General features: G+C 40.1%; 1 protein-coding gene across 3 annotated transcripts in view; it reads right to left on the reverse strand.

Moving 5' to 3' along the window:
- Positions 1 to 27,281, reverse strand: part of COL5A2 (collagen type V alpha 2 chain) — a 189,096-nt gene that overhangs the window by 105,247 nt on the left and 56,568 nt on the right. For all 3 annotated transcript variants that reach the window (XM_070731915.1, XM_070731914.1, XM_070731913.1), the window contains exon 2: positions 6,037 to 6,264. In XM_070731915.1, coding sequence (XP_070588016.1) covers positions 6,037 to 6,264 — 228 coding nt within the window. The remainder of the gene's footprint in view (positions 1 to 6,036; positions 6,265 to 27,281) is intronic.

Genomic DNA, 27,281 nt, shown 5'->3' on the forward strand with positions numbered 1-27,281 from the left:
TTTAATAGGAATTACGTTCCACAAAATAAATATATTCCTAATTTCAATTAAAAGTTTCATCCCTGAACTTCTGAACTACAATTTTGTTTGCATTGACGGTTGACCATAAATGTAGGTGTGAATGCTTGTCTGGTGGTGGGCACTACTCACTGAGCACCTGTTTTATGTTGTGTGTGTGTGTTTATATTTTTAAAAAATCAATAAAAATATTAAATTAAATATTTATTTTAAAAAGACCATAAATGTGGGATCTGTGGCTGAAAATTTTCTTAAGTGTTTTTTTTTGGTTACTTAATCATCAGGTTCTATTTTATTATTTCAAGGGAGTGTCTATTTTTGTAGCAAGATAATGCTGCTTTTGCTATGAAAAGAAATCAGAGGAAAAACAGTAATGTCACAATTTGGCAATTGTATCTGAATGGACTTTAAAAAGGGACAACAAAATGGACTATTACTATTCAGTGGGTGGGTGGTTACTAGCCTGATGCTACCCGAAAACAGCTCTAATTATCCAAATAATATATTATGTGCCCAAATAGCAATTTGATGCTATAACCCTGGCACCAAAAATGTGACTTACACAATATTAAAGTCATAGTCTAGAACAGGTTTGTTCAACCTGTTGGTGGCCATGGACAGGTACTAATGAGGCCCCACAGGATTTATAAAACATTTAAGAAAGTTTTGTTGTTTATATACATTAATAACTCCCTTTCTATAATAGTGTAATCCCTTAAATCAGAGTAGCGTCAGGGCAACTGGATAGAGCTGAGCATTTACAGACCAGATCAGCGGTGGGCTCCTACTGGTGCAATCCAGTGTGCTGCTTTGGCAGTGGCCCATTAATGATGTAATTGTGGCACAATGGCACCAGTGCTGTCTTTACCAGTCTGTGTGTGCTGCCATCTTTTTTTCCTAATTTTTGGACAAATTTTGGCTCTCTGAACAGGCGCAGAAGGAAAATCATCCCTCTGTGCATGCGCAGAAGCAAAATTGTGCAAGGGGACACACATGTGCAACTGTAGCGAGTGTGTATGCACGAAACATCACAATGTGCACCAGTAGGAGGAGGTAAGAGGAACCTTCCCCTGGACCAGGTGTACTTCCTGATACCATGTGGAGTTCACAGCAGATTTTATTTCTTTGTGCCTTAGGAAAGAAATATCTGCCCCTAACTAGGATTGAGCACTCAATCTTCCAAGTGGGAGATGAAACTCTTTACCACTAGGTTACCACACTTCTCTTTATATGATACACTTTATATGGGGGCCAAGACAATTCCATTTCACTCAGTGTGGCCCAAGCAAGTCCAAATATTGAAAACTGTGTAACCAAATTATTTTTTTTCAACTCTTTTTAAGTCTCAGGCAGCAGTTTTCAGGTCTCAAAGCTACTTACAAGGCTAAGATTAACTGGACACATGAGTCCAAAGAGGCAGAATATTAAGTAAAATTACTACTACTATTTCAGAATTATATCAAGAAATTTAGATGTCCTGACAATTTTACATTTACAATTTGAAACATAATGCATGTTGCAGATCCTCCCAGCTATTTAGCACTCTGTATAACTACAAAGTTCTGCTTCCAATTAATTTCAAATAAAATCAGCATGGATTAGTCATGCATTCATTGGATATTTTGTTTAGGAATGTCTCAGCAGACTCATTCATTGATCTTGAACTCAACGTGCATGGTAGAAGAATATGAATTCATACATTTAGAAAGCCTGACTCACAATATATCTTAAGAATTTTTTCAAGTTGGTATTATAGGGATATATCAAACTTGGACTGAAGAATTAGAATCTCTGCTAATGCCCTACCAATAGCAGTGAGCTTTTAAAAATATTAACACCCACCCAATGTCAAATTTGATACTGAAATTAATTCATCAAAACTGTATTTTATGTTGACTAGACTTCTTCACTTCACCCCTGCACTCCAAAAAAGCATTGTATTCAAAAGGATGAATATTAGATTTTCCCAATTACATTTTCCCTGGAAATGTAAAAGTTCATTGGCCCATCTGATTTGATCTTCTGAACTACTGGTAATTGTCTGGAAAAATATTTCCACATTTGTAAGTAGATTCATGGGGAAATCTCCAAATGTTAAAGATGTTAATGTGATGTGGAGTCATATTCCAAAACTCTGGAATCTTACTGTCTATGAAGAATTCTGGTTATTCTGGGCATGGTGGATGGAAAAAATTATATATTGAGACTGTGTAAAACTGATATTACTCAAGACAAAAAAAAATTGGCTTTCAAAAATGTATAACTTGTCCATCTTAGAAAAGGCAGCTGTCAGGCTGAAGCCATTTTAATTGGGATCTTTGGCCTGCCACACTTTATACTATTCTACTATGCATTTTTCTACTGGGGGAAAATGGAGGGGGGGGGTGTAGTATGAGGATTATTAGTAGGTAGCCATAACAAATTATTTCTAGGAAGCCAAGGTCATCCTTTGTCTCTGCACTTCTACACCTGCACAGAAGGCGATGGATTGACTCTACCAGCACGGCAGTGAAGATTGGACAACGTGATGGAATTGTGAGTGTGGAGGCAAGAGCTTGAACTTTCAACCCTGTGGTGAAATCTGAGGAACTTCAGATTCAGGTTTCACCCAGATGTACCAATATGGCCTGTTAATAAATTGGGACTTTGAAGAATAATTTGCCTTGGACTCTGATTTAATTTTGGATGTTATTTGGAACCCTCACAGCAGCATTTCTAGCTAACCAATGAATGAAGCAATACAATCTCTTTGGTATAGATTTTGTGATATAATTTTGGTAATCTATCAAGGTGACATTTATATGTTTTACATATTAAATGTTTGGTAATAAAATTAGTTAGGTTCTGTTGGGTCTTCAAATGTTAGTGAGGTCTTTTCACCTATATTTTGGTTTCAATTTGTTTAATTTTTTTTCTTTATTGTATTTTGTATTGCATGGTGTGTTGTTTTGTTTTTTTACTCTGATATTTGGTTTAGTTTGTGCAATCTTAAATATTGTATTATTAAAGAAAAAAGAAAATAATTGAGTTCTTCTACATGTATTTTTAAAAGCATAAGCATGTTGAATTTATTCATCCATTCTGTGTTCCTGAAATTGTCAACAAGGGCCTGGGAATAGGGATGAATGTGGCACAATACGAGGGATTGTCACTGAAATATTGCTTTCTCTACAATCAGCTACACCAGTGGTGGGCTGCTGGGGGTTTGCAGGGCTTCAGGAAAACCTCTAGCTAAGATTCTGTGCAGTTCAGAGAACCCCCAAATCCCATTCTTGGCTGGCCCTGCCCACCCCGCCATTCCCAGGTATCCCCACACAGCCCGTTTTGGATGCAGGTAAGTGCAGGGTGCATTCAGAGGCTTGGGGAGGGTGAAAAACAGGCCTATCAGAAGTTTGGGAAGGCCAGAAATGGGCATTTTCAGACTCATGAGGGTCTACAGAGCCTGGGGAGGTGGTTTTTGCTCTCCCAGAGGCTTGAGAAACCCCTCCAGAGGCCCGGGAGGGCGAAAACACCCACACATACACCATGGTGCAGGAGGCCGACTAGGTCATGCTCACCCATAACCCAGGCAGAGAATCCCTTGCTAAACTTTTTGAAGCCCACCACTGACCAACACCATTTTCATACATAACACATATTAACAGTATAACAGAGCTGGAAGGGACCTTTGAGGTCTTCTTATTCTAGCCCTTACTCAGACTGGAAACACTATACCATTTTAGACAACTGGCTGTCCAATCTCTTCTTAAAAACCTCCCTACAAGTTATGGGAAGCACAACTGGGATGTGGAATTAATTATTCTCACTGTCAGGAAGTTTCTCCTTAGTTCTAGGCTACTTCTCTCCTTGATTAGTTTCCATCCATTGCTTTTTGTCCTGCCTATATTGTCCCATAGTTATTATGCTTGAAGAATTCAGTCTACTTCTAAATGCATATCCATTCATCTCAAAATTTGTTGTCATTAAAAAGGTAGTTATTGCTGGGCATTTTAAGTATCTTACATGTTCTGGAACAGTTTTCAGCTGAAAAATGTACTAGAAATTATTGAACATTGGAAAGTTTCATTCAATCTGTACTTTGAGCCAAACTAATCTGATTTTGGTATTTCTGATTACTGGCTTCTAAGCTGTGCTCTTTTTGCAATCAAGTCTTTGGATTTAAAAGAAGTGTTTGTCTGTTTGGAGGAAGTATACATAAAATGTTCATCAGGGTTAGGAACAGAGGTGGTATTCAGCAGGTTCTGATGAGTTTTGCAGACCCGGTAGTGGAAATGTTGAGTAATTCGGAGTAGTGGTAAATACCACCTCTGATTGGCTTTGTCTTATCTAATCTCTGCCTCCTGAGTCCCAGCTGATTGGAAGGAAATGGAGATTTTGCAGTAACTTTCCCCTGGAGTGGGGAGGGAATGGAGATTTTACAGTACAGTGATCCCTCGATTATCGCGAGGGTTCCGTTCCAAGACCCCTCGCGATAATCAATTTTTTGCGATGTAGGGTTGCGGAAGTAAAAACACCATCTGCGCATGCGCGCCCTTTTTTTCATGGTCGCGCATGCGCAGATGGTGGAGTTTGCGTGGGCGGCGGGGAAGACCCAGGGAAGGTTCCTTCGGCCGCCCAGCAGCTGATCTGCTCGGCAGCACAGCAGCAGCGAGCAGACGAAGATCGGGGTTTCCCCGCCGCCCACGCAAAGGGGAAACCCCGATTCGGCTCCTCGCTGCTGCCGCGCTGCCGAGCAGATCAGCTGCTGGGCGGCCGAAGGAACCTTCCCTGGGTCTTCCTCGCTGATGCCCCCGCTCGCCCGCCCGCCACCCGCAACCCGCCCGCCGCCCGCCAGCAAGAGGGGGAGAGATAGAGAAAGAGAGAGAAGGAAAGAAAGAGATGAGAGAGGGAGGAAGAGAGTGTGAGAGAGGAAGAAGCAAGATAGAGAAAGAGAGAGAGAAAGAAAGATGAGAAAGGAAGGAAGAGAGTGACGTCATCGGGTGGGAAAAATCGCGATATAGTGTTTCGCGAAGAACGAGATCGCGAAAATTGAGGGATCACTGTATTCTTCCCCTGCTATGCCCACCAAGTCACACTCACCAAGCAGCGCCATGCCCACCACGCCATGCCCACAAAACTGGTAGCAAAGAAATTAAATCCCACCACTGGGTAGGAAATGTGAAAAACTGTATTTTAGATGAAAGGTATACAAATTCAATGTGTATATGTTAAAGATAACCAAACAAAACTGAATTAATAGCTTTATCCATATATCACTTTCACACAAGAAAGATAAAGCTATCCATTTTAAAACAAAAAGTGTATATGTGGGGTGGGGAGAAAATGCTTTAAATAAATTAAAAAATAGAATGAGTAAGATCACTTTCTAAATTAATTCATTTACAGTAAACATTTCACAATGTTTTGTACATTTTGATATATAGCCTTTTTTGTTCATAATCAGTGACCACAGTATGTGTGCACACACGATCTTCTCTTGTGTCAACTACTAGGCATTACAGTGTTCCCTCGATTTTCGCGGCTTCGAACTTCGCGAATAGCCTATACCACGGTTTTTCAAAAAATATTAATTAAAAAACACTTCACGGTTTTTTTCCTACACCACGTTTTTTTCCACCCGATGACATCATATGTCATCACCAAACTAATAATTTTTGCAAATAAATAACAAGAAAAATAATTGTTTATAAATAATTATGTTTATAAATATCAGGATCACTAAGTGTCGTATTCAATGGTGAGTACCAGTAATAATGGTGAGTAAATGGTTGTTAAGGGAATGGGAAATGGTAATTTAGGGGTTTAAAGTGTTAAGGGATGTCTTGTGATTCTGTCCATAGCCAAAAATGGTGTATTTACTTCCGCATCTCTACTTCGTGGAAATTCGACTTTTGCAGGCGGTCTCGGAACGCATCCCCCGCGGAAATCGAGGGAACACTGTACTTATCAAATGGTCACTGAATGTTTAAAAAAAACCTGATCTATTGAAAGTAATTTTTATTAAAAGAAAATATTTACCGATAGAACCTTCAAATCCATTTCGGGCTGTGTTTGGGCACATCGGACAACACTCTCCAACGGGAACTTGTGGGTTTTCACATTCTAGTGTTTCGAGACACTGAATATTATCACACAGAATGGCTCCATTGTCACACACACAAATCTGGCATGCTGAAGGTTTCCAGATGTCCCTATTCAGATACACCTGGTTATTCTGAGTGCAGGCGATTTCTTCTTCTTCTAAGTCTACAAGAAAAAAAGGACAGAGAACAACATTAGTAGCATTGGATTTCTGCTGTGAAGGGAAAACGCTTCCAACACAAGGACAGGCATAAATTCCTGACTCAGAAAACTTATGGAAGGTGTCATGAGCATAACATGCACTTCCGTCATGATGCAAACTGGTGGGGAAGGTAAGTAGAACCCACCCCAAATTTAAAGCAACTGACTCACAAGAATAATGGCTTTTGATAGACCTGCTGTTCCATGAGTTTATCTCAATCTCTTTCGAAGTCATTGAAGTTCACTGCCATAGCCATGTGTTGCAGTAATGGATTTTACCAGTTAGTTGGCCATAAATCAAGCAGGGCAAGTTGCAAATCACTGCTGGACTTGCAGGGTGAATCTAGGCAATGCTCCATTTATTCAACAAATTATGTTCAACCCACAACAATTAGTGCGACTTCTGAATCCAGCTCTAGACTACATTTGTACTCCTTTGAAAGCACTGCCCATCTCTAAAACCAACAACATCTTATTATACTTATTTAATTTGCCCATGCATGCAATTATAGAGTTTTTAAAAAATTAGAACTAGGTGATGATGAAGAGCAGAAAAAGTAAAAATGGGCATTGGAAGAATAAACACCAATGTTTTCAGAGTTCTCATAGCATTTTAAAACAGTATGATATTTTAAAACTACCTAACTTTATAGCTCCCCTTTACTTTCTGAACTAAAAGTTGTGTATCCATTAATTCCTCTTTTGATTTCTCCACTCAACACCTACATAATCCAAAGACATCCAGAAAACTTTCAAGCTAAGGGAGGATTAATTCACACACCCCAACATGGCTTAGTGAGCCTCTTATCTGAGTGTATTGAGGTGAATTTGTTCTGGGCAGTTTAGCTGGTTTTCTGGTTCGGTTTTAATATTTATGCCCAACTTCAATCCTTTTCTATTGCAGATAAAAAATTGGTATATTCTTGCATTGTGAATTGCCTGGATTGTGAGATGGGCAGCTGTAAAAATATTTCAAATAAAATAAATATATAAATAAAATATAGTTGACAAGAAGCAAGTTTGGTGTAGTGATTAAGGTAGTAGGCATGAAATCAGGAGATCTGAGTCTAGTTCTGCCTTATATTATAGATAGGTGATAGATAGATAGATAGATAGATAGATAGATAGATAGATAGATAGATAGATAGATAGATAGATAGATAGATAGATAGATAGATTTCTTCCCATGTAGGATTTAGAGATTTAGATATAGGAAGAAACTCAAATATGCCAAGACCTTCATACCTGTACCCATGAAAATCTAGTTTTGCCCCGTGTAATATTTTGAGTGTCTATGCAACATTTCAGTGAAATCACATTCACCATCATCAGGCTGAAGTTGTAAGCTTTGTGCTGCTGTAGATATCGTATCTACAGCAGCACGAAGCTTACAACTTCAGCCTGATGATGGTGAATGTGATTTCACAGAAATGTCGCATAGACACTCAAAATATTACACGGAGCAAAACCCGAACTCAGAACAATGTACATATATATGTGTGTGTGTGTGTGTGTGTGGATGGATGGATGGATGGATGGATGTTAAAAAGATTTTTAATCCAGTCTTTATTATTTTTATAAATAACTCCAGGTGACAAACATATCTAGTATTCTTTCTTCCTCCTATTTTCCTCACAACAATCACCTTATGGGGCAAGTTGAGATGCAAATGGTTGACTCAAGGTCACTCAACAAGCTTTCATGTCTAAGGTAGAACTAGATTCAGATCTCCTGATTTCATGCCTAGTACCTTAATCACTACATCAAACTGGCTCTATTCTAGAAAGGAATTCAACATTTCCCAAGGTATCGAAGCAACAAATGTACAGCCAATTCTCCCATATAAGCTCAATCAATCTCTAATGATTAGTTGATGTCTGTATTCCAAACATAAATCCAAGGAAGTATATGAGGGAAGCCAGCAGAAAATCTTCATTTCTGAGAAAATAATAAAATGAAAAATAGTGGCAGCAAAGAAGAAAAAAAAGTTAGGAAAGCTGGTTTCCATCATTCCAAAAATGTATTAAAATATGATATACAAAGGGGGAAATAATACATGCATTCAATCAATAAAAAAGGCTGAATACCAATTAGTGCAATTTTATTGTTTTCTTTTAAGGAGGCCGATACAAGTAGGACAGGAAAATTATTCCTGCTTTTTTCTCTCTTTTTTCTTTCTTTTCTTTTCTTTCTTTCTTTCTTTCTTTTTTCTTTTCCATTTCTTTTCCTTTTTTTGCTGATTTCCTAGTATAGAGATCCTTTCATTATTTAGAGGAGAAAGTACTAATAAACAACCACTAGGGGGCAGAAGAAGCCAACTCAAACGACGCGAAATGACGGTATGTTCGCACCAAAAAGAAAAAAACAGGCCAAAAGTTAACTTGTTTGACTTACTTGGAGTCATCTTGGACTCTGACTTTCAGCCAAAGGAAGTTTTCTCTGCAAATGTAATAACCACATTGTGGAGATGCTGTGGAAAATAAGTAGCCTGCCTGCACTCTTTAATGAGAGATAAAACAGAATTGTATGTCTATAAACCACTGAATGAAACTGACATTTGAAAGTTCATGTTCAGTTCCTTAGGACAACCCATTGGCTTTTTACTAATACAATTCAATCAAAGCTTAGCAAGCAAGTTCCAAAACTGCCAGATGATTGAGGGAAGGAAGAGTGTAAACAAGGGCATGTAGCCCATATTATCAAACTGACCATTTCTTCAAAATGAAGCTAAAGCAATTGTACTGCATAAGCTTTCAGTCTGAACAGGCCCGGGAACCAAACTAGACTGCAGGGCTGAAGAATATTCACTTACATCACATTGCTGCAGTACATTTGAGTCCAGTCTAGAGAGGAGCCGGCAGTTGTTAAGATGATTAAAGAAACAAAGTACCGGCAAAGTGTAAAATTTGGCCCCACGTTTGGGCTTCAAGCATCTAGTAGACGTGTGTACAATTTAGAAATTTAGAATTGTGGAAATCTATTTTGTTTTATTAGAAGCTAAAATCTGTCATTTTAATAAAATATTATTACATTTGTTTGCTGCCCATCTCACATTGATATGATTCTGGGGTAGCTTTACAATGTTAAACCAATCAGCAACAGAAACAAATCAGAGGTCAGTCAGGCAAACATATACTCCAGTTTTTGAACACATATTTGTGATTGGCATCAAAATGAAGTCCCTTTCACCTTTTACAATTACCCTTCATCTCCAATATTTTCATTTTAGGGTCGACACTATTATCACATAGCTGACAATTAGAAATCCTCGTCATGATTCGGGAAATGACTGTTTCCAGAGGCCTCCTCAACTTAGGCCTTACAACAACAGCTATATTGTTGTTGTTGTTGTTGTTGTTGTTGTTGTTGTTATTATTATTATTATTAATTAGATTTGTATGCCACCCCTCTCCGAGGACTCGGAGCAGCTCACAACAACATATTACTGCTAATAGTTGGAGTAGAGTCTTAAGATAAAATCCTGTTCCAAAAATCTTCTGCCACCTATCAAGCATGCCAGTGTCCCTTCAAACTTCTAAGAAACACTGCAGCTTTCTATAAGCCAGTGGTGGGTTATTACCGGTTTGCACTGGTTCAGGCGAATCGGTAACAGTAGTGGCGGGAGACTCCACCCATCCGGACGTCATCATGGATGATCAGTTCATGTGCAGAAGCGGCACTCACATGAACGAAGCGAGTAAGTGAGCACACATATACATCTCCAAACCGATAGCAAAGATAAGCAAACCCATTACTAGTATAAGCCCACAATTTAGGAGCAAGCAGTGCCTAATTTAGGCTGCCAAACATGATGTGCTTCTAGATACTTCCATTAGAAATTATAGCATTCTTCCTATTAGTTAACATCAGAGACACTATTTTCAACAGTACATAGAAAAACAAAGTTATTCCCAGCAACATCTAAACATACACTCACCAAAAGGCAGATATTAGACATACAGAGGAGTACTTACTGACAAAATTAACACACATACATCCAACACAGATAATATGGGGCCTGGATGGGTGTCAACAGACTCAAACTCAACCCGGATAAGACGGAGTGGCTGTGGGTTTTGCCTCCCAAGGACAATTCCATCTGTCCATCCATTACCCGGGGGGGGGGATTATTGACCCCCTCGGAGAGGGTCCGCAACTTGGGCGTCCTCCTCGATCCACAGCTCACATTAGAGAACCATCTTTCAGCTGTGGTGAGGAGGGCGTTTGCCCAGGTTCGCCTGGTGCACCAGTTGCGGCCCTATCTGGACCGGGACTCATTGCTCACAGTCACTCATGCCCTCATCACCTCGAGGTTCGACTACTGTAATGCTCTCTACATGGGGCTACCTTTGAAAAGTGTTCTGAAACTTCAGATCGTGCAGAATGCAGCTGCGAGAGCAGTCATGGGCTTACCTAGGTATGCCCATGTTTCACCATCACTCCGCAGTCTGCATTGGCTGCCGATCAATTTCCGGTCACAATTCAAAGTGTTGGTTATGACCTTTAAAGCCCTTCATGGCACTGGACCAGAATATCTCCGAGACCGCCTCCTGCCGCACGAATCCCAGCAACCGATTAGGTCCCACAGAGTGGGCCTTCTCCGGGTCCTGTCAACTAAACAATGTCGGTTGGCGGGCCCCAGGGGAAGAGCCTTCTCTGTGGCGGCACCGACTCTCTGGAACCAACTCCCCCCAGAGATTAGAACTGCCCCTACTCTCCCTGCCTTCCGCAAACTCCTTAAAACCCACCTCTGCCGTCAGGCATGGGGGAATTGAAACACCTCCCCCCGGGCATGTTTAATTTATGCATGGTATGTTTGTGTGTGCGTCTGTTAGTATATGGGGTTCTTTTAAATCTTGTATAAATTTTAAAGTTTTCTGATTATTTATGATTTGTTCTATCTTGTTGTGAGCCGCCCCGAGTCTTCGGAGAGGGGTGGCATACAAATCTAAATAATAAATAAATAAATAAAAACTGCACTGGGAGGATGGGAGACATTATAATCATAGGCAGGAAAATAAAGATTAAATCCCATTTCCTTGTGGGTTGTGTTCCCAATAACAATTGCCCTTCCCTTTCATTATACCTTGATTGGGGATTTTTTATATGTATGTGTCAGGTGGGTTCTGGCTTACCTCGCTGCCAGTTCACTTCCTGATGCATTATGCAGACATGTTGTGCACTTTGCCTATGTATGTGCACATTTGCAGTCCTAAAAAAATAAATTCTGCATGTACGCAGAAGCAAAAAACAAAATGGCCACCCCTACAGCGCCGCCGAGACAGAGAGTTCAGGTGCTTGGCAGGCCTGGGTCGCTGTCGGTTCTAGCGACCCACGCCACCAAGTTACTGCCAGTTCTATAGAATATACTATTAAGGCACTTAATATACTATTAAGGCACTGATCCTTAATAGTATATTTAGCGTCAGACCCATTGAGTAGACCATATCAGGAAAGTAACTCCACAGGAAGGTTAAAACCATTTTTGTTGATATTGGCTTTAACAGTACCAGTCTAGTTATGTCTAGTTATGCTGCATCTTTTATGCCTTCTTATACTTCACTGAATTCAGGAAGTGCCTGTCTGGCTGGAATGTTATCTTCTTGCTTTGGAATGTAAAAAGTTGCAGATCCTTTTGTCTAGTTAATGGTTTGTGCATATTACTGATCATCTTTATATTCAACATTTAGTTTCACATCTCTGTTGCCTTAAGAGGTGGAAGGTGGACACATGGATCATTTTGGGATTATACATTGAAAGGATGAAATCCCAAAATGCTACTTTTCTTGCATCCAATGGCATCTCAGAAAATTGATTTTGGAAAGCTAGTTTAAGTCTAAGGATTGGAATGACGTTTCATGTTTCATTTCATTTTCATTTCATTTATTAGATTTGTATGCCGCCCCTCTCCGCAGACTCAGGGCGGCTCACAACAATAATAAAAAACAATATACAATGGCAAATCTAATAATTGAAATATCTAAAAGTCCTTATATCCACACAAACATACCATGCATAAACTATATAGGCCAGGGGAGATAGCTCATTTCCCCCATGCCTGACAGCAGAGGTGGGTTTTAAGAAGTTTTCGAAAGGCAAGGAGGGTGGGGGCAACCCTAATCTCCAGAGGGAGCTGTTTCCAGAGGGTTGGGGCCGCCACAGAGAAGGCTGTCCCCCTGGGTCCCACCATATGACATTGTTTCGTCGACGGGACCCGGAGAAGGCCCACTCTGTGGGACCTAACTGGTCGCTGGGATTCATGCGGCATGTTCCTGCCACTGTTGGAAAAAATATCTTAGCAAAGTAAATGAAATATAGGTAATCATCGACCTGCAACCACAATGGAGTCCAAAATTTATGCTGTTATGTGAGACATATGTTAAGGGAGTTTTGCTCCACTTAATGATAGCAAAATTACTCATCTACTGCAATGCTAGTTCTGTAGGAAATTTAAAAGAACAACCAGCAAGAAAAGCTGCAGGGGAAGGGGGAATTCCTTCTGTTTCTAATTCCTATTCAGTTTTGCCCGCATCCCATTTATCTACTTTAGCTTTCCAGATGACAAAAAACAGACCTTTGACATTCCAGAGTGAGGTATTGAGGATAAAAATGAATCAAAATAACAAGATATGAAAAATATTACCCAGTGTAACTACTGTAGTTAACTATATGAACACAGAAGTTTACACCGATGCTCAACATTTAATAACATTGTGTGATAAAAGATTTGCAGTTAGTATTCAGTCGCCGCAAAGGAAGTCTTATTCTCCTAAAGACTAGATTCAATCTTCAGTTCAAGGAGCAGTTGAGATTTTATATGGTTTCTTTAAGATCATATTGAAATCTTGTAAAGGAATGTTTTCTGATCAATTTTGGAGTCTTCGTTTTTTAAGATTTTTATATTTGTTAATGAAACCTTACCCTTAAAATATGTTGGGTTTACAACTCCCTAAACTTTCAGTTTTAGGGAACTCCAAAATATCTGGAAGACATTAGATATGTTTCAATCAAGTATCATACCTGTTTTATAGTTACATACCAACAATTTATATAGAACATCAAATATGTATTAATCTAAAACATTAAACAGCCATTGCCTTTAAAAATCAGATTGAGGAAAACTATCCTAAGAATTTCTGATCATTTCATGAAGCATATTTGGCAAAATGGAGTTTTTGAAGTTATATTCTGTGAGGATAGCTTCTTTGTGCAATTGCAGAGCCAATGTTAATATTGTTAAATGCTCTTTTAATATTGTGGAAAGTGGTCAGCTTGGACTCTATTCATTTCAGTCCTCAACTCTTTCCCATTTTTCTAATAATAAAATTTAATTTAATGCTAAATTTGCCAAATTTTCTCAGAAATGTTTTAATGCACACCATAAACAGTTGAGAAATGCTCGGGAATACTTAATGAATTCCACCCAAAAATAACTTGGAAATTTTTTTGAGGCCACTTTCATTCATCCTTATGACAAACCTAAATTGGTGCAAGAAAGATTGGTGCATAGTAAACAATTATAGCAAAATGCACATAGAATCTTTTTTAAAATGTAGTAAATTAGTATAAGCTCCAGGAAGTAAAGTGATGTTATAACAATACAAGTGTCCCTCTTTCACCTATGAAATGCTAGATTGTATATTTCCAATTAAAAATATAAATACTGAAAACATATGCACTTTAGTAAAATGTGCTATGGAACCACATGGGGATGAGAAAAATACCTCAACCAGGAGTGTCCAACCATTACAACCAGGAGTGTCCAACCATTACCAAGACTTGTGGACTTCAGCTTCCAGAATTCTCCAGGCAGCATTCTCCACCCTACTCTAAACCTAACCCTTACTGGCTCAGGAATTCTGGAAGTTGAAGTCCACATGTCTTAAAGTTGCCAAGATTGGACTATCCTTATCTTGTACACATGGTCCAATAAACTATTAGACCATATGTAGACATAACTACACCAGCATGCCTTCTGACCCCTGTTTTAATGTTTCTCTCTTACTAGCATCATGTTATATCTTTGTATACCTCCAACCCATAATTGACAAAACAAACAAACAAACAAACAATGGCACCACCTAGTTCTTAGTTGCATTTGTTGCTCAAAGCACAAAATACTTTTTCTTTCATGCTCAAACCATTTACCTACAGTTTGTACCATATATAAAACTCAGAGTAATCAATCCAAAATGTTAAAACAATTAATCTCTCTGATGATTCATGGAGATATCCTCTTCACTAAACACCAAAGAGTTCAATGTCAGTGGTGGTTGATAAGTGTAATATCGCTGGTAAGCGCACTGCACACACACCATTCTCTATTGTAGCACCACAGTTGCCAAAGGCAGTATTTTCTCTGCTGTATTTCGCCATCCTTTTCACCATTTCAATATGTTGGAGGTGGGTAGTTTTAATCAATCTGATGTTTTCCCAGTACTCTTAATTCAGTTTGTAAAACCATCTGATTAGAACAGTGATAGCGAATCTATTTTAGTTCGGGTGCCAAAATGGTGTGCGCATGAGTGATAGTGTGCTTGTGTATGCCCACACCCATAATACAATGCCCTCCTCCTGCACAAGCACATAACCTCCATGCTGCACCCCCGGTACATGCACACAGGCCTCACTGAAGCTGTTTTTGCTCTTCCCGGTGTTCCGGAAAAGTCTCCTGAAACCAGGGATGGTGAAAAATGGCCCAACGGATCAACCAGAAGTTCAGAAGAGAAACAGAAGTGGAGCTACCCTATTATTTACCTTCAGATAGATGCAAACAGATGTCACACACCCTGGCCCATTTCTTCTGCAACTGGCAAGGCTTTCCTGAAGGCCTCTGTAGTGATAACAGAGCTCCGGATCGATTTGAAGCTCTGTTATCAGCTGTAGAGGCCTTCAGAAAAGCCTTGCTGGCTGCAGAACAAATGGGCCAAAGTGTGCGAGGCCTGGCTTCAACTGTCCAAACCCGAATAAGTTCCTGAAGACCTCTGACAGCAAAAAGGAGGCTGGGGTTGACACACACCAGTAAACTTCCAGTTGGCCCATAGCAAGGATGGGCCAGGTGCTAGAATGGCAGGAATGCCATTCCAGTAGTGGAAATGGAGTGCATAGCATAGCTCCATTACTGCCTGGCATGCAGGCACTATGTGCGCACAACTGGCACAACTCCAGTAAAAATTACCAGTTGTAAAAATTACCAGTTGTAAACAACAATTTTTGCCCAAATCGTGGAAGCAATCAGCAAGTTTTGCCAGAAGGACATCCGTGCGAGATTTCAGCTGCTGCTCATATGCAGCAGCCAAATCTCACTGTGGTGCCTAGAGTGGCAGCTGGAGCCAGCAGCAACAGCGGCCTGCCTGAGCTCTATCTGCATTGCCTGCTCTGCTCTCTTCCACACCACAGGCATCTCTCGGTGTGGCGATGGTGCCCCAAGCAAGTCGTGACATTTGGGAGCCGAAATGCTGTGCTCCCGAAGGCCAAGACTCACTCAGGGCGCCAGCACCATGCTGAGAGATGCCTGCAGTTCAGGAGAGAACAGAACCATGTGCCTGGAGCTCGGGGCCATCTGACCTCCTCCCTATGCCGCATTCCATCTTCTCCACCTCACGGAGATGTGTGAAGCACCAGAGTAAAATGTAAGGCAGGTGGCAAGTGGCAGAGCATTTGGGGTGCTCATGGAAAGCCACTGCTCGTGGCAGGGAAGGTGGTGGGCAGGCAAACGGGCCGGGCAGGTGGCAGAGGTAACTTACCTGATTTTCACTGGTTTGGGGCTTTTGTTTCTGTACATTTGGGGAAGCAAAAAAAGTCAGAAATCATGTGTCTTTCCATGAGATTCAGCTTCTCTGCAGAAGCTGAATCCATTGATATGCACACACACACACATGCACTCTCAGCTCATTCCAGTGGCGCTGGGAATGGTGGCCCATCACTGGCCCATTGGACCATTTTCTACTATCCCCAGGATTCAGGAAGCTTTCCTAAAGCCTGGGGAGAGTGAAAACAGCCGAAAAGAAGGCCAAAAATCAGCTGGCCAGCATGCACATGCATGCTGGAATAGACATAGGGAACCACCTCATGTGACCTCAGATATGGCTGTGCACGCCACCTCTGGCATGCCACCTGTGCCACCGATTTCTCATCACTGGCTTTGAATTTAAGTATAATTTAAGAAAATCAAAAGCTCAATTTCTCTTGCATTGTAGTAGATGCAAAAATTTAAAATGCTTTCTGGTCATTTACAAATCTTTCACTGACTTGGCAAGACAATATTTCCTAAGAGAACTTACTAAGCTAAAAATGCTGAAACTAATAAAATCAAGGGCATTAGTACTTTAAAATAAACGAAAGAATCGCATCAATGTGCCCCAAAGTTATTTTATAACTGCAGACTTTTCCAATTATTTTCAATACAACTATAAAAGTTTATTATTTTTTTCTTCTAGGATTATGATTTCTAAGAAACAGAAATAAAAGACAGTTTTTCTTCAGGCCATAATGCCCATTTTATTTTCATATGGCTCCTTGTTTGTTATTAATGGCACTATAAACTTTTCCAATACATAAATCTCTCCATGAAACAGCTTTATCTTGGTTTGGAATGGTTATGCTCTTAATAATTTTGCAGGAATTATCCACTCCCAATCTGCTTTACATTCATCTATCATCAATTACCATTCCACAGAGAGCCTTTTTTTCCTATATTAATGGCTAAATGAAAAAGTGAACAGGGTTCCATACTAAGGCTAAGTAGACCAGGATATGTTCTTTGCTTTGGGGACATTTCCATTTTTTTTAGAAAAGTATAATTCTGTAGAAATATTTAATTTAATGCCGGATAGGAGTTGCGCTTACTTTCTAAACTTTGAGAGGTGACTGATGTGGCACAATTATTCCAAAAACTCTGTGTAAATCAGAGCTGTCAAACTCCTGACAAATGAGCTGAATACATCACACAGTGGCCTGCCCATGCCCGGTTTAGTGAATGGGGGGGGGGAGTCCCGATGCATCATGTGATGCCATATGATTATGGTGTGAGTTTGACACTCTAAGTGTAAGTAATCTTCAAAGAGCTTGGTGCTGCCTTAAATACATCCACTATAACTCCTCTCCCCAGGAAGTATTACCACTAATCTAATTTTAATATATGGTGAGTTTATCTCACCATAATATACATCAGTAGCAAGATTTTCCAAGCAGAATCCATGAGTAGAATTTGTTTAATTCACTACTGCCCTTCTAATAGGTATATTGCAAAAAATAATTTTAACAGCTTGTTATGTGTACATTTTTAATGAAGATCTAAAGGTAACATTTAACATATAGAGATAATAGTATAACTGAAACCCCATGATTGAAGGCAATACTTGATCTTTCAGAATTAAAAGCTAAATCTGTCAATTGGACTTGATGGCCAAGAGGGCTGATGGATTGAAGAGAGATTGTGAAAACAGCTTGTGCCACCTTAGATGTGTAAAATGATCTCCAGGTGATGTTAATGTGTGAGTTATGATAGATATGACGACAGGGAGCATCAGGTTGTGAAAGTCATTGTAGGAACAATTGGATGCATTTTATACAGAGTTATAGCCAGGAGAGAACTACTTCAACCATATAATTAACTGACTGGGATCAGTAGAACCTGGGATCCTTTTGCTAACAATGGGTAAGCCGATTATGATGGATAATGCAGCTGCCTGCTGTAGCTTTTCTTATATCCTGACCCCAAAAATGAAGCTTTTCTTTTGAGAGCATAACCCAAATATTACCTGGAAAATAAGAAACAGGTAAATGCCATTAGAAGTTGTCTTTTCTGCTTTTGGAGAAAAAGGAATTGTCAACTCAATACTAAATCCAAGGTTATTATATTTCAGTGTCAAACTGAAGGCCCGGGGACTGGATCCAGCCCTTCGGGTGCTTAGATCTGGCCCATGGGGCCACCCTGGAAAAAGTGAAGGACCAACCAATGGTACCTCTGCCAGCAAAAAATGGAGTTTGAAAGAAAACAAGCTCAGTTTTCACTGACAGGGATTATAGAAAGCCGTTGCAGCCGAAAATGGAACTCAGAGGCCTGTTTTCTCTGGCAGAGCTCTTGGACCACCACAGATGCCTCCGACACAAGTGACCATGCCCACTCTGGCCACACCCACTCCGCCCACCCACCAGAGATCAAACACAATCCTAATGCAGCCCTTAATGAAATCAAGTGTGATCCCATGTTTCAGTCCATTAGCAGCATAACACAATTTTTCAAATTTTCTTTCCATGATATCCCATCCTGAAATTTCCCCCCAAACCAAATTAGTAATGGAAAACATTCAGGGTGTTTCTTCTGAACCATCTCAGCATTCATAAACTAAAGGATAATATACTGTATGAATGTGTCTATTCAAACAATGCAATGTGAATACATAATACAGACTTCCTGAGACTGAGCTACTTGAGAAAGGACTTTGGGGAATGCTAGCAGAATTCTTGTCCAATTTTCCATATGCACAAGCTTTCGTGCAAGGTAGACTATTGAGACACATGGTCTTTGCATACTTTCTCAGTCAAGAGCTCTGCCATTACTGAGCATTATAAAAATTAAAGCATTTGCCATATGTGAGAGGAACAAAAAAATAACATCATGATCTCGATTGTGCAGTAAAGATACAACAAGCCGATAGAAAACAGATGTCTTGGGTTGTTATTTTATAGGTAAAGCTGTGTCAGCTTTTCTGAAGTAAGCATCCTCTTCTTAGTGCTCCCAAACTTGGCAGAAATTATTCTTACTAGCAAGTTCGCACTCAGGGAATGATATGCTTGGAAAAGCCTGAGTAAACATTATTTTGGACAACAGCAAAGGTATGTGTGCAAGTATATGCTCGCATGCATACATACGTATGCTTACACATACACACACACACACATATCTCATGCAAACACAGAATAATCTGAAGAACAGATGTCTGTACAATAATTGAGAAGGAGTAGTCCGGTTTACAATTGCAAAAACATTGCTCGTTCTCGTTTCTCTTGGCCAGGTTTAATTGAAATTTGCACTAAAGATGGATAAAGTGCTTTGAAAGTGATGATTTCTTCAAGCAAATTTAGAAAAAAGAAAATAATATAGCAGTACTAGTAGGGCTTGGTGACCTACCAGAAGATCTGGATAAGCACTTGGATAAACTAGGAGGAGGAAGAGGAATGTCGCCAGGCATGGTGAAATTAATATACCTCTCAGCTATTATGATTTATGTATGGTCTATTTGGGTTGTATGATTGTTTTTATTATAAGGGTTTTAAATACTGTTTTTAATATTGGATTTGTACTCTGTATATTGCTTGTTGTGAGCCGCTCCGAGTCTTCGGAGAGGGGTGGCATACAAATCTAATTAATAATAATAATAATAATAATAATTATTATTATTATTATTATTATTATTATTATTATTATTATTATTATCATTATCATTATTATTATTATTATTATTATTTATTAGTCTTAAGATCATATCTAAAAAATAAAATAAAAATACAAGATCTAATTCTAGGGTAAATAGATAAAAGAAAAATAAGGTAATAAAAAACATACACGGTAAATTCAAAGAATCAATGCTCAGACAGATAGCAGTAGCAATATATGGCTTCACAGTGCTTTATAGCACCTTTAAATATATCACCTTTATAGGATATCCCAATCGGTTCAAAGTAATGAGTTCTTAGCTTTGAATAAAACTTAGCAATTCTGCTCATAAGCAGTAATGGAAATTCAGCGCTGCTCGCCGAACTGGCAGCAATGACCACACTCCCAAATTGGTCCTTGGGTCATCATGGATTTTTAAAAAACATTTCTGGGAGGGGATGCTCACATACAAACTGGTGTGGAAGATAAGTAGAACCAGGGGTGGGCTACTGCCCGGATGGGTGGGGGAACGCAGTGGGGTAGCGAAAATGGAGCTCCACCCTACAGCACCAAATTTGCACTGAAAGATGTTGAAAGAAAATGCAGGGTCTCCTGCATAAGCCACACCCACATTGTAGTACTAAAAATGTTGATAGTAGAACCCACATGCTGCTCACAAGGTATATATTAGAGCCAAGGAGAAAATGGGGCAATCTATAGTTGAAATCCCAGTGGATCATTCTTTTAAGTGGAGATATTAAATATTTAATCTAAGAGGGGCATAAAGTTGACCATCAAACAAAACAGGAACAATTTCTTCAATAGCTGGGGCACTGACATACTAAGAACAGACACAATCTCAGCATCTCTATTTATTTATTTATTTATTTATTTATTTATTCATTCATTCATTCATTCATTCATTCACTCACTCACTCACTCACTCACTCACTTACTTACTTACTTATTTATTTATTTATTGGATTTGTATGCCGCCCCTCTCCGTAGACTTCTAAATTTCTAAAAGTCATAATACTTGGAGCAGTGCATATACTGTATTACAACAGTATCCAATAGTCAAGAGTACCAAATTCAATAAGAACTATCTGGGGAATTGTATGTAAATAACCATAACAATGTACAGTATTTAAAAACTACTGGCAGGAATAGCCAACACCCCTGAAGACAAGCTCAGGATCCAAAAAGATATTGACAACCTTGAACAATGAGCCCTATCCAATAAAATGAATTTCTGTGTGAAGAAAAGCATAGTTTTGCAGGAAAAAGCAAAGGTATAAGTACAGATTAAACGAGACTTGGTTCAAAAACAGTAATTGAGAAATTGTTGGAATCCTTGAATGTGAGCCAACTGTGCCGCAGCAGACAAAAATTTTAATATAATCCTGGGTTGTATAAATAGAGGCATAGAATCAAGATCATGTGAAGTATTAGTACTGCTTTATAAAACCCTAATAAGGCCACACCTGGAATACTGCAACCAATTTTGGTCACCATGCTACAAAAAAGATGTTGAGATTTTGAAAAAGGTTCAGAGAAGAGCAACTAAGACGATCAAAGACCTGTAGACTAAAATATGAATAACAGCTACAGGATTTTGGTTGGCCAAAAGAAGAATTAGGGGTGACATAATAGCAGTATTCCAGTATTTGGGGGGCGGCCACAAAGAAGAGGGGGTCAAATTATTCTCCAAAGCAGCAGAGGGCAGGACAAAAACAATGCTTGGAAACTAATCAAAGAGAGAAGCAACTTGGAATTAAGGAGAAACTTCCTAACAGTGATGGCAATTTGCCTTCAGAAATCATGGGTGCTCCGCCACTGGAGGTTTTTAAGAAGAGACTAGAGAGTCACTTATCTGAAATTGTATAGGTTCTCCTGCTTGACAAGAGGGCTGGACAAGAAAACCTCCAAGGTCCCTTCTAGCTCTAGTCTAGTCTAGTCTAAATTCTGCACTTTTTTTTGTAATTTTTCAGCATTTTGAAAAAAACTGAACAGGGTCAGACTTGTTTAACATTTGAACGGGAGACCTCCAAGAAATAACTGAGGAAGTTGAGAAGACATTTTAGAAGAAGGCAGCAGCAAACAGTTTTTATATCTTGCCAAGAAAAATACATGGATGTGTCAGTATAGTCAGCTTAGCTCAAGAGAGTCTTTACCTTTATTATGGGTTATCATGGACAAATTGTTAGTAATTAGTAAGCACAAAGGGAATTCCGATGAAATTCCACCATATGATTGGTAGAAATTATATCTGTATGGAAATGTGAGGTTTACTGATCACATGGAAACAAGCTTTAATTGTCTTAAAAGAAAATCCGCATATCTTCAAGCTTAACAGAAAAGAGCAAATTGCGGTCCTACAAAAGTTGAGGTAAGTCAGTATAAGAGAATACTGTGGTATCACAGAGTTTCAGAAAATATTTTTAATATATGTGGAACAAATTATTTGGTAAGATGATCCTGCTGGTTAAACCAACATTTTGCTGATCTGGAATGGTCTTCCAAAAGTTGCTAAGAACTGATGAGGAGATTGTGGTCTTTCTGTGAGTTCATCCTCAGCAACTGGTATACAGAGCAGCCTTGCCTTCAATCATAGAGCACTCATATGACCTTTCTGCAAATCACAAATGATACACTGAATTGTAGGTTTCCCTGCTTGTTCATCTTATTGCTGGTGAAAAATGGGAATTGAGAGCAGAGATACAGAGGACAGCATTGACTATTTGGCTAATATAATTATTTTTGGAAGACAAAATATATATCCTGTCATCCTTTTCTAAGGATTTTCTCCAAAGGGCCCTACTAAATCAAGTGCAATACATAATTGCATGAGAGAAGCCTTTTTAATGTGGTAGCACAATTATAGACATGTATTTGATGCATATGGGCAGAGCGATGGCTCAGTATTAAGATGCTCAGCTGTCAGCTGGAAAACTGGCAATCCATGTTCAAGATCCAAGCGCTACAAGATGGGTGAGCTCCTGTACTCGTTCCAGCTCCAACCCACCTGGCAGTTCATTTGGCCAGTGGCTCTCTTTGTTTTCTATTTTAAAAGATGCCCCATGAGCTATAACATCTCTCTCCTTTTTACTTACAATCTACAGTGGAACTAAAATTGAAAAAAAAAAATATTGGGCCAGAATGACAGATGTCATATATGCCTCATAACCACTATTTAAAGATCATAGTGAAAAAACGAAGAATGAAACTTAGCATGATAGTTTGGGGAAAAAAACCAGGATTAATTATTATAAAATAGGAAATTAGCAAAGTGAATTGATCAGATGGTAAATCAATTAGCAAATAACTTATTTTTTAAAAATCAGCACTATATTTCAGAAATCAGTGGTACTGCCATGCCTCAACTTAAATAATTGCTTTTCAATGAACTTTTTCTCTAAGGAGAAATAATGTTGTATATATTATTATAAATGTTTAAGAATATTTCTCATTAATATAAACATGTCTTTGCATTTCACAATTTGTAATTCTTAAGAATTTGCAACACTGTTCTGTATAGGAGTTCTCAGTCTTGCTCCACCATGTAAACCTTTTACAGTAATTATTATTATGCAGATTGTCTACCCATTTAACAGTATAGCCAACTTCAAGGCACAATAGGTCTTTGTGCCACGTTGCACTTCTATTTTTGAAAATAAGGGAGCTGTTCTTTGGGATATAACTGGCAGCTTCCTGCCACATCCACCCACAGTTCCTAGAGTTTCTTTTTGCAAAGTCTTTGACAACCAAAGGACAAACTGTGGTTTGGTTTGAGTTGTTGGTTTTGTTTTATTTATTTTTTCCAGAGATCATAGAAACTGAGCTACACTACAAATTTTCCAATCTAAAATTACAGATGTTGGAATACTCACATCGTTTCAAAGCCTATACAGTACACAAAAATTCAAGCCTATAAACAAGGCAGGCATGTTTGTGAAATTATTATTTATCTACTTGATATTTAATTCATCATGCTAATAATGCATCCACAGATTTTAATTTGGCAATTTTCATGGCAGCTAGAAAAATCTCTGTAGTCAATATAAGGGATAGGCAAATAAGTTTGGAGAATAGTAAAGGTTTGGAGTATAAAAAAGTCATTATCTGTATCACTACCTATTTTGGACATCAATATGATGGACTCAAATATATCCCAAAGTGTTCGCTTAGGTCAGAGCATTTCTTGGGGATATGTTCTTTGTATGGTACCTGCCAAAACATTTTCTCTGTACTCAAAGATTTTGAGAGCGGAGTGTAAAATCAGGCCATGTCAAACTTATAAGTTAATTTGTCTCTTAGGGTGGCATACGGGTTTTAAGGGTTGAAAAGTGTTATTTGTAATGATTTCTGGGTACTTCATATAATACTCTTAAAAATTTGTATGGTTGACTAAGGTTAAGTCTTAGTCATAAGAGAGAGTAAGATATCATTTGATTAGCTAACTCTATTGCCGTAGTTATGGTAGATAAAATAAAATATCTGGGGAGTCAAATTCACCATTGGGTAATTTAAAGCAAATCATAGAACATATGACATAGAATAATAGAATTGGAAGTTATCTTGGAGGTCTTCTAGCCCAAAGCCCTGCTCAAGCAAGAGATTCTATAACATTTCAAACAAATGGTCTCCCAGTTTCTTTTTGAAAGCCTCCAGGCATGGAGCACCCACATTTTCTGAAGGCAAGCTATTCCATTGGTTGATTGCTCTTCCCATTAGGAATTTTTTCTTTAGTTCTAGATTGCTTCTCTCCTTGGTTAATTTTCAAACATTGTTTCTTGTAGGAACCCCCTAATATAATGTCCTATGTCACCTTGGTCCTTCTTTTCATTAAACTAGACATACCCAATGTCATAGGATATCATGTCCTATGTCACCTCAGTCCTCTTCATTAAACTAGACATACACAATTCCTTCAACTGTTCTCCATATATTTTAACATCAGTCCCATAATCCTTTTTGTTGCTCTTCTCTGTGCTCTTTCCAGGGTCTCTACAAATTTTTTTTAATAATGTGGTGATCAAAACTGGATGTAGTATTCCAAATGTGGCCTCAGTCTTTGTTCATTAGCTATAAAATGTGAATATCAAAATTTTCAGCATTTTGTGCACATATGATCAAGATTATAGAGTATTATTTGTAAGAAAAAGAAGCTACAATAAGAATCTATCAATTACCACATACTATAAAGTACTTGTTATAAGAAGTTTCCTCAGAAAAGCACACAAGGAGTTTTTTTTTTTTAACCTCACCAAAGAAATTAGATAACAAAAAATAATAAACAACTGGATTCTGCTCTTATGCCTTTTTTTGCTTTCCCTTTGGGATATTCTTCATGTAATTCCAATTTTGATTATGTGCACTTTATTATGTAGAATATCTGCCTATGTTGGTTTAGCACTAACTATAAATTAATATAAAACAAATGGCATCAATCTGAGCTTCTCCATGTGGAATTCTTAACATAGTCAAGAGTCAAACAATTTATTTTCAATCAAACATGCTGTGACATTTAATAAATACAGCATTTAAACAATGCAATGCTAATAATCAGAAAGATCTTATGGAACCTTCTGTCTGTAGGTTGAATTTTAAAAATTAAGGATGTTTGGGGATTCAGGCCAAAACAGAGTTTAAACAAATTGATCCCAAAGGTTTTAATATGGAATGATGACAAATAAAAACCAGTTAAGTTGCTTTTAAAGAAGCTAATCTTTCATGGATAGGTGAGAGTGGCTTTACATTCCCACCTCCCTTAGCCTTTATATTCTATGGGAGGAATAAAAGTCATTACAGTGGTCCCTCGAGTTTCGCGATCTCGATCTTCGCTAAACTCTATATCGCGAGTTTTCAACCCGGAAGTAAACTCCACCATCTGCGCATGCGTGCCCTTCCACGCATGCGTAGATGGTGGAGTTTCCCCGCCGGGCAGAGGCTTCCCTGGGTCTTCCCCCTCTTGCCCCGGTAAGGCGCGAGCAACGGCGTGGGCGGGTGGGCGGCACACGCGCAGGGAAACCCCAGGGCCGCTTCTCAGCTGAGAAGCGGCCCCAGCAACAGCGCGGGGGGGGCGGGCGGCGCGCGCGCGCGCGGGGGAAACCCCAGGGCTGCTTCTCAGCTGAGAAGCGGCCCCAGCAACAGCGCGGGGGGGCGGGCGGCGCGCGCGCGCGCGCGGGGAAACCCCAGGGCTGCTTCTCAGCTGAGAAGCGGCCCCAGCAACAGCGTGGGGGGGCGGGCGGCGCGCGCGCGCGCGCGGGGAAACCCCAGGGCTGCTTCTCAGCTGAGAAGCGGCCCCAGCAACAGCGCGGGGGGGGCGGGCGGCGCGCGCGCGCGCGCGCGCGGGGAAACCCCAGGGCTGCTTCTCAGCTGAGAAGCGGCCCCAGCAACAGCGTGGGGGGGCGGGCGGCGCGCGCGCGCGCGCGGGGAAACCCCAGGGCCGCTTCTCAGCTGAGAAGCGGCCCCAGCAACAGCGCGGGGGGGCGGGCGGCGCGCACGCGCGCGGGGAAACCCCAGGGCTGCTTCTCAGCTGAGAAGCGGCCCCAGCAACAGCGTGGGGGGGCGGGCGGCGCGCGCGCGCGCGCGGGGAAACCCCAGGGCTGCTTCTCAGCTGAGAAGCGGCCCCAGCAACAGCGTGGGGGGGGCGGGCGGCGCGCGCGCGCGCGCGGGGAAACCCCAGGGCCGCTTCTCAGCTGAGAAGCGGCCCCAGCAACAGCGCGGGGGGGGCGGGCGGCGCGCGCGCGCGCGCGGGGAAACCCCAGGGCCGCTTCTCAGCTGAGAAGCGGCCCCAGCAACAGCGCGGGGGGGGGGGCGGGCGGCACGCGCCCGGACAAGCAGCAGCAGCGAGGCGGCGGGGAAACCCAATCTTCGGCTCCTCGCTGCTGCGGTGGAAATAAAAATACCATCTGCGCATGCGCAGATGGTGTTTTTACTTCCGCACCGCTACTTCGCGACAAATCGATCATCGCGAGGGGTCCTGGAACGGAACCCTCGCGATGATCGAGGGACCACTGTATTTGCATTAGATGGTATTTAGTCAGTTCATATTTTGTTTTGTTTTGAGATGCTTCTTTTCTTAAATCAGTGCGAGTAGCAGCATCAATGCAAAATATGGTGGATCCAAAAGGGTAGTGAGGAGAAACTTAGCAATTAGTTGCCAAGCTACAGTAAATTATGAGTATGGTCTTGCAAAATCTGATATCCATTTGCTGTTCTTGCTTCCTAATTCTAGAAATGTAAAATAATATAACTTCAAACTACTGAAGCAAAAATAAAATTTCTAAACTGGGCAAATTCTTTGGAGGCTCACGCATGTGTTTGTTGTGTGCATGTATGTATATGTTCAAATCAATTTTAATTGCTGGTATGTACAGGGTTAAGTCTATGCAGGTTCCCGACAACATTTTTGCAATTGCCCTTGCCTTCTTCTGGGGATTGAGTCACTCCTTGGCTTCAGTTCTTAAGGCAAGACTAGAATTTATAATCTCCTAGCATCTTAACCTATAGACCAAACTGGCTCCCATGCTGAACAGTGTTGTTAATATTTTAACATGAATAACATCCTCATTATTGCATTGTATTTATATATCAC

The sequence above is a fragment of the Erythrolamprus reginae genome, chromosome 1 (genome assembly GCF_031021105.1).
Source record: "Erythrolamprus reginae isolate rEryReg1 chromosome 1, rEryReg1.hap1, whole genome shotgun sequence".
NCBI classification, from domain to species: Eukaryota; Metazoa; Chordata; class Lepidosauria; order Squamata; family Dipsadidae; genus Erythrolamprus; species Erythrolamprus reginae.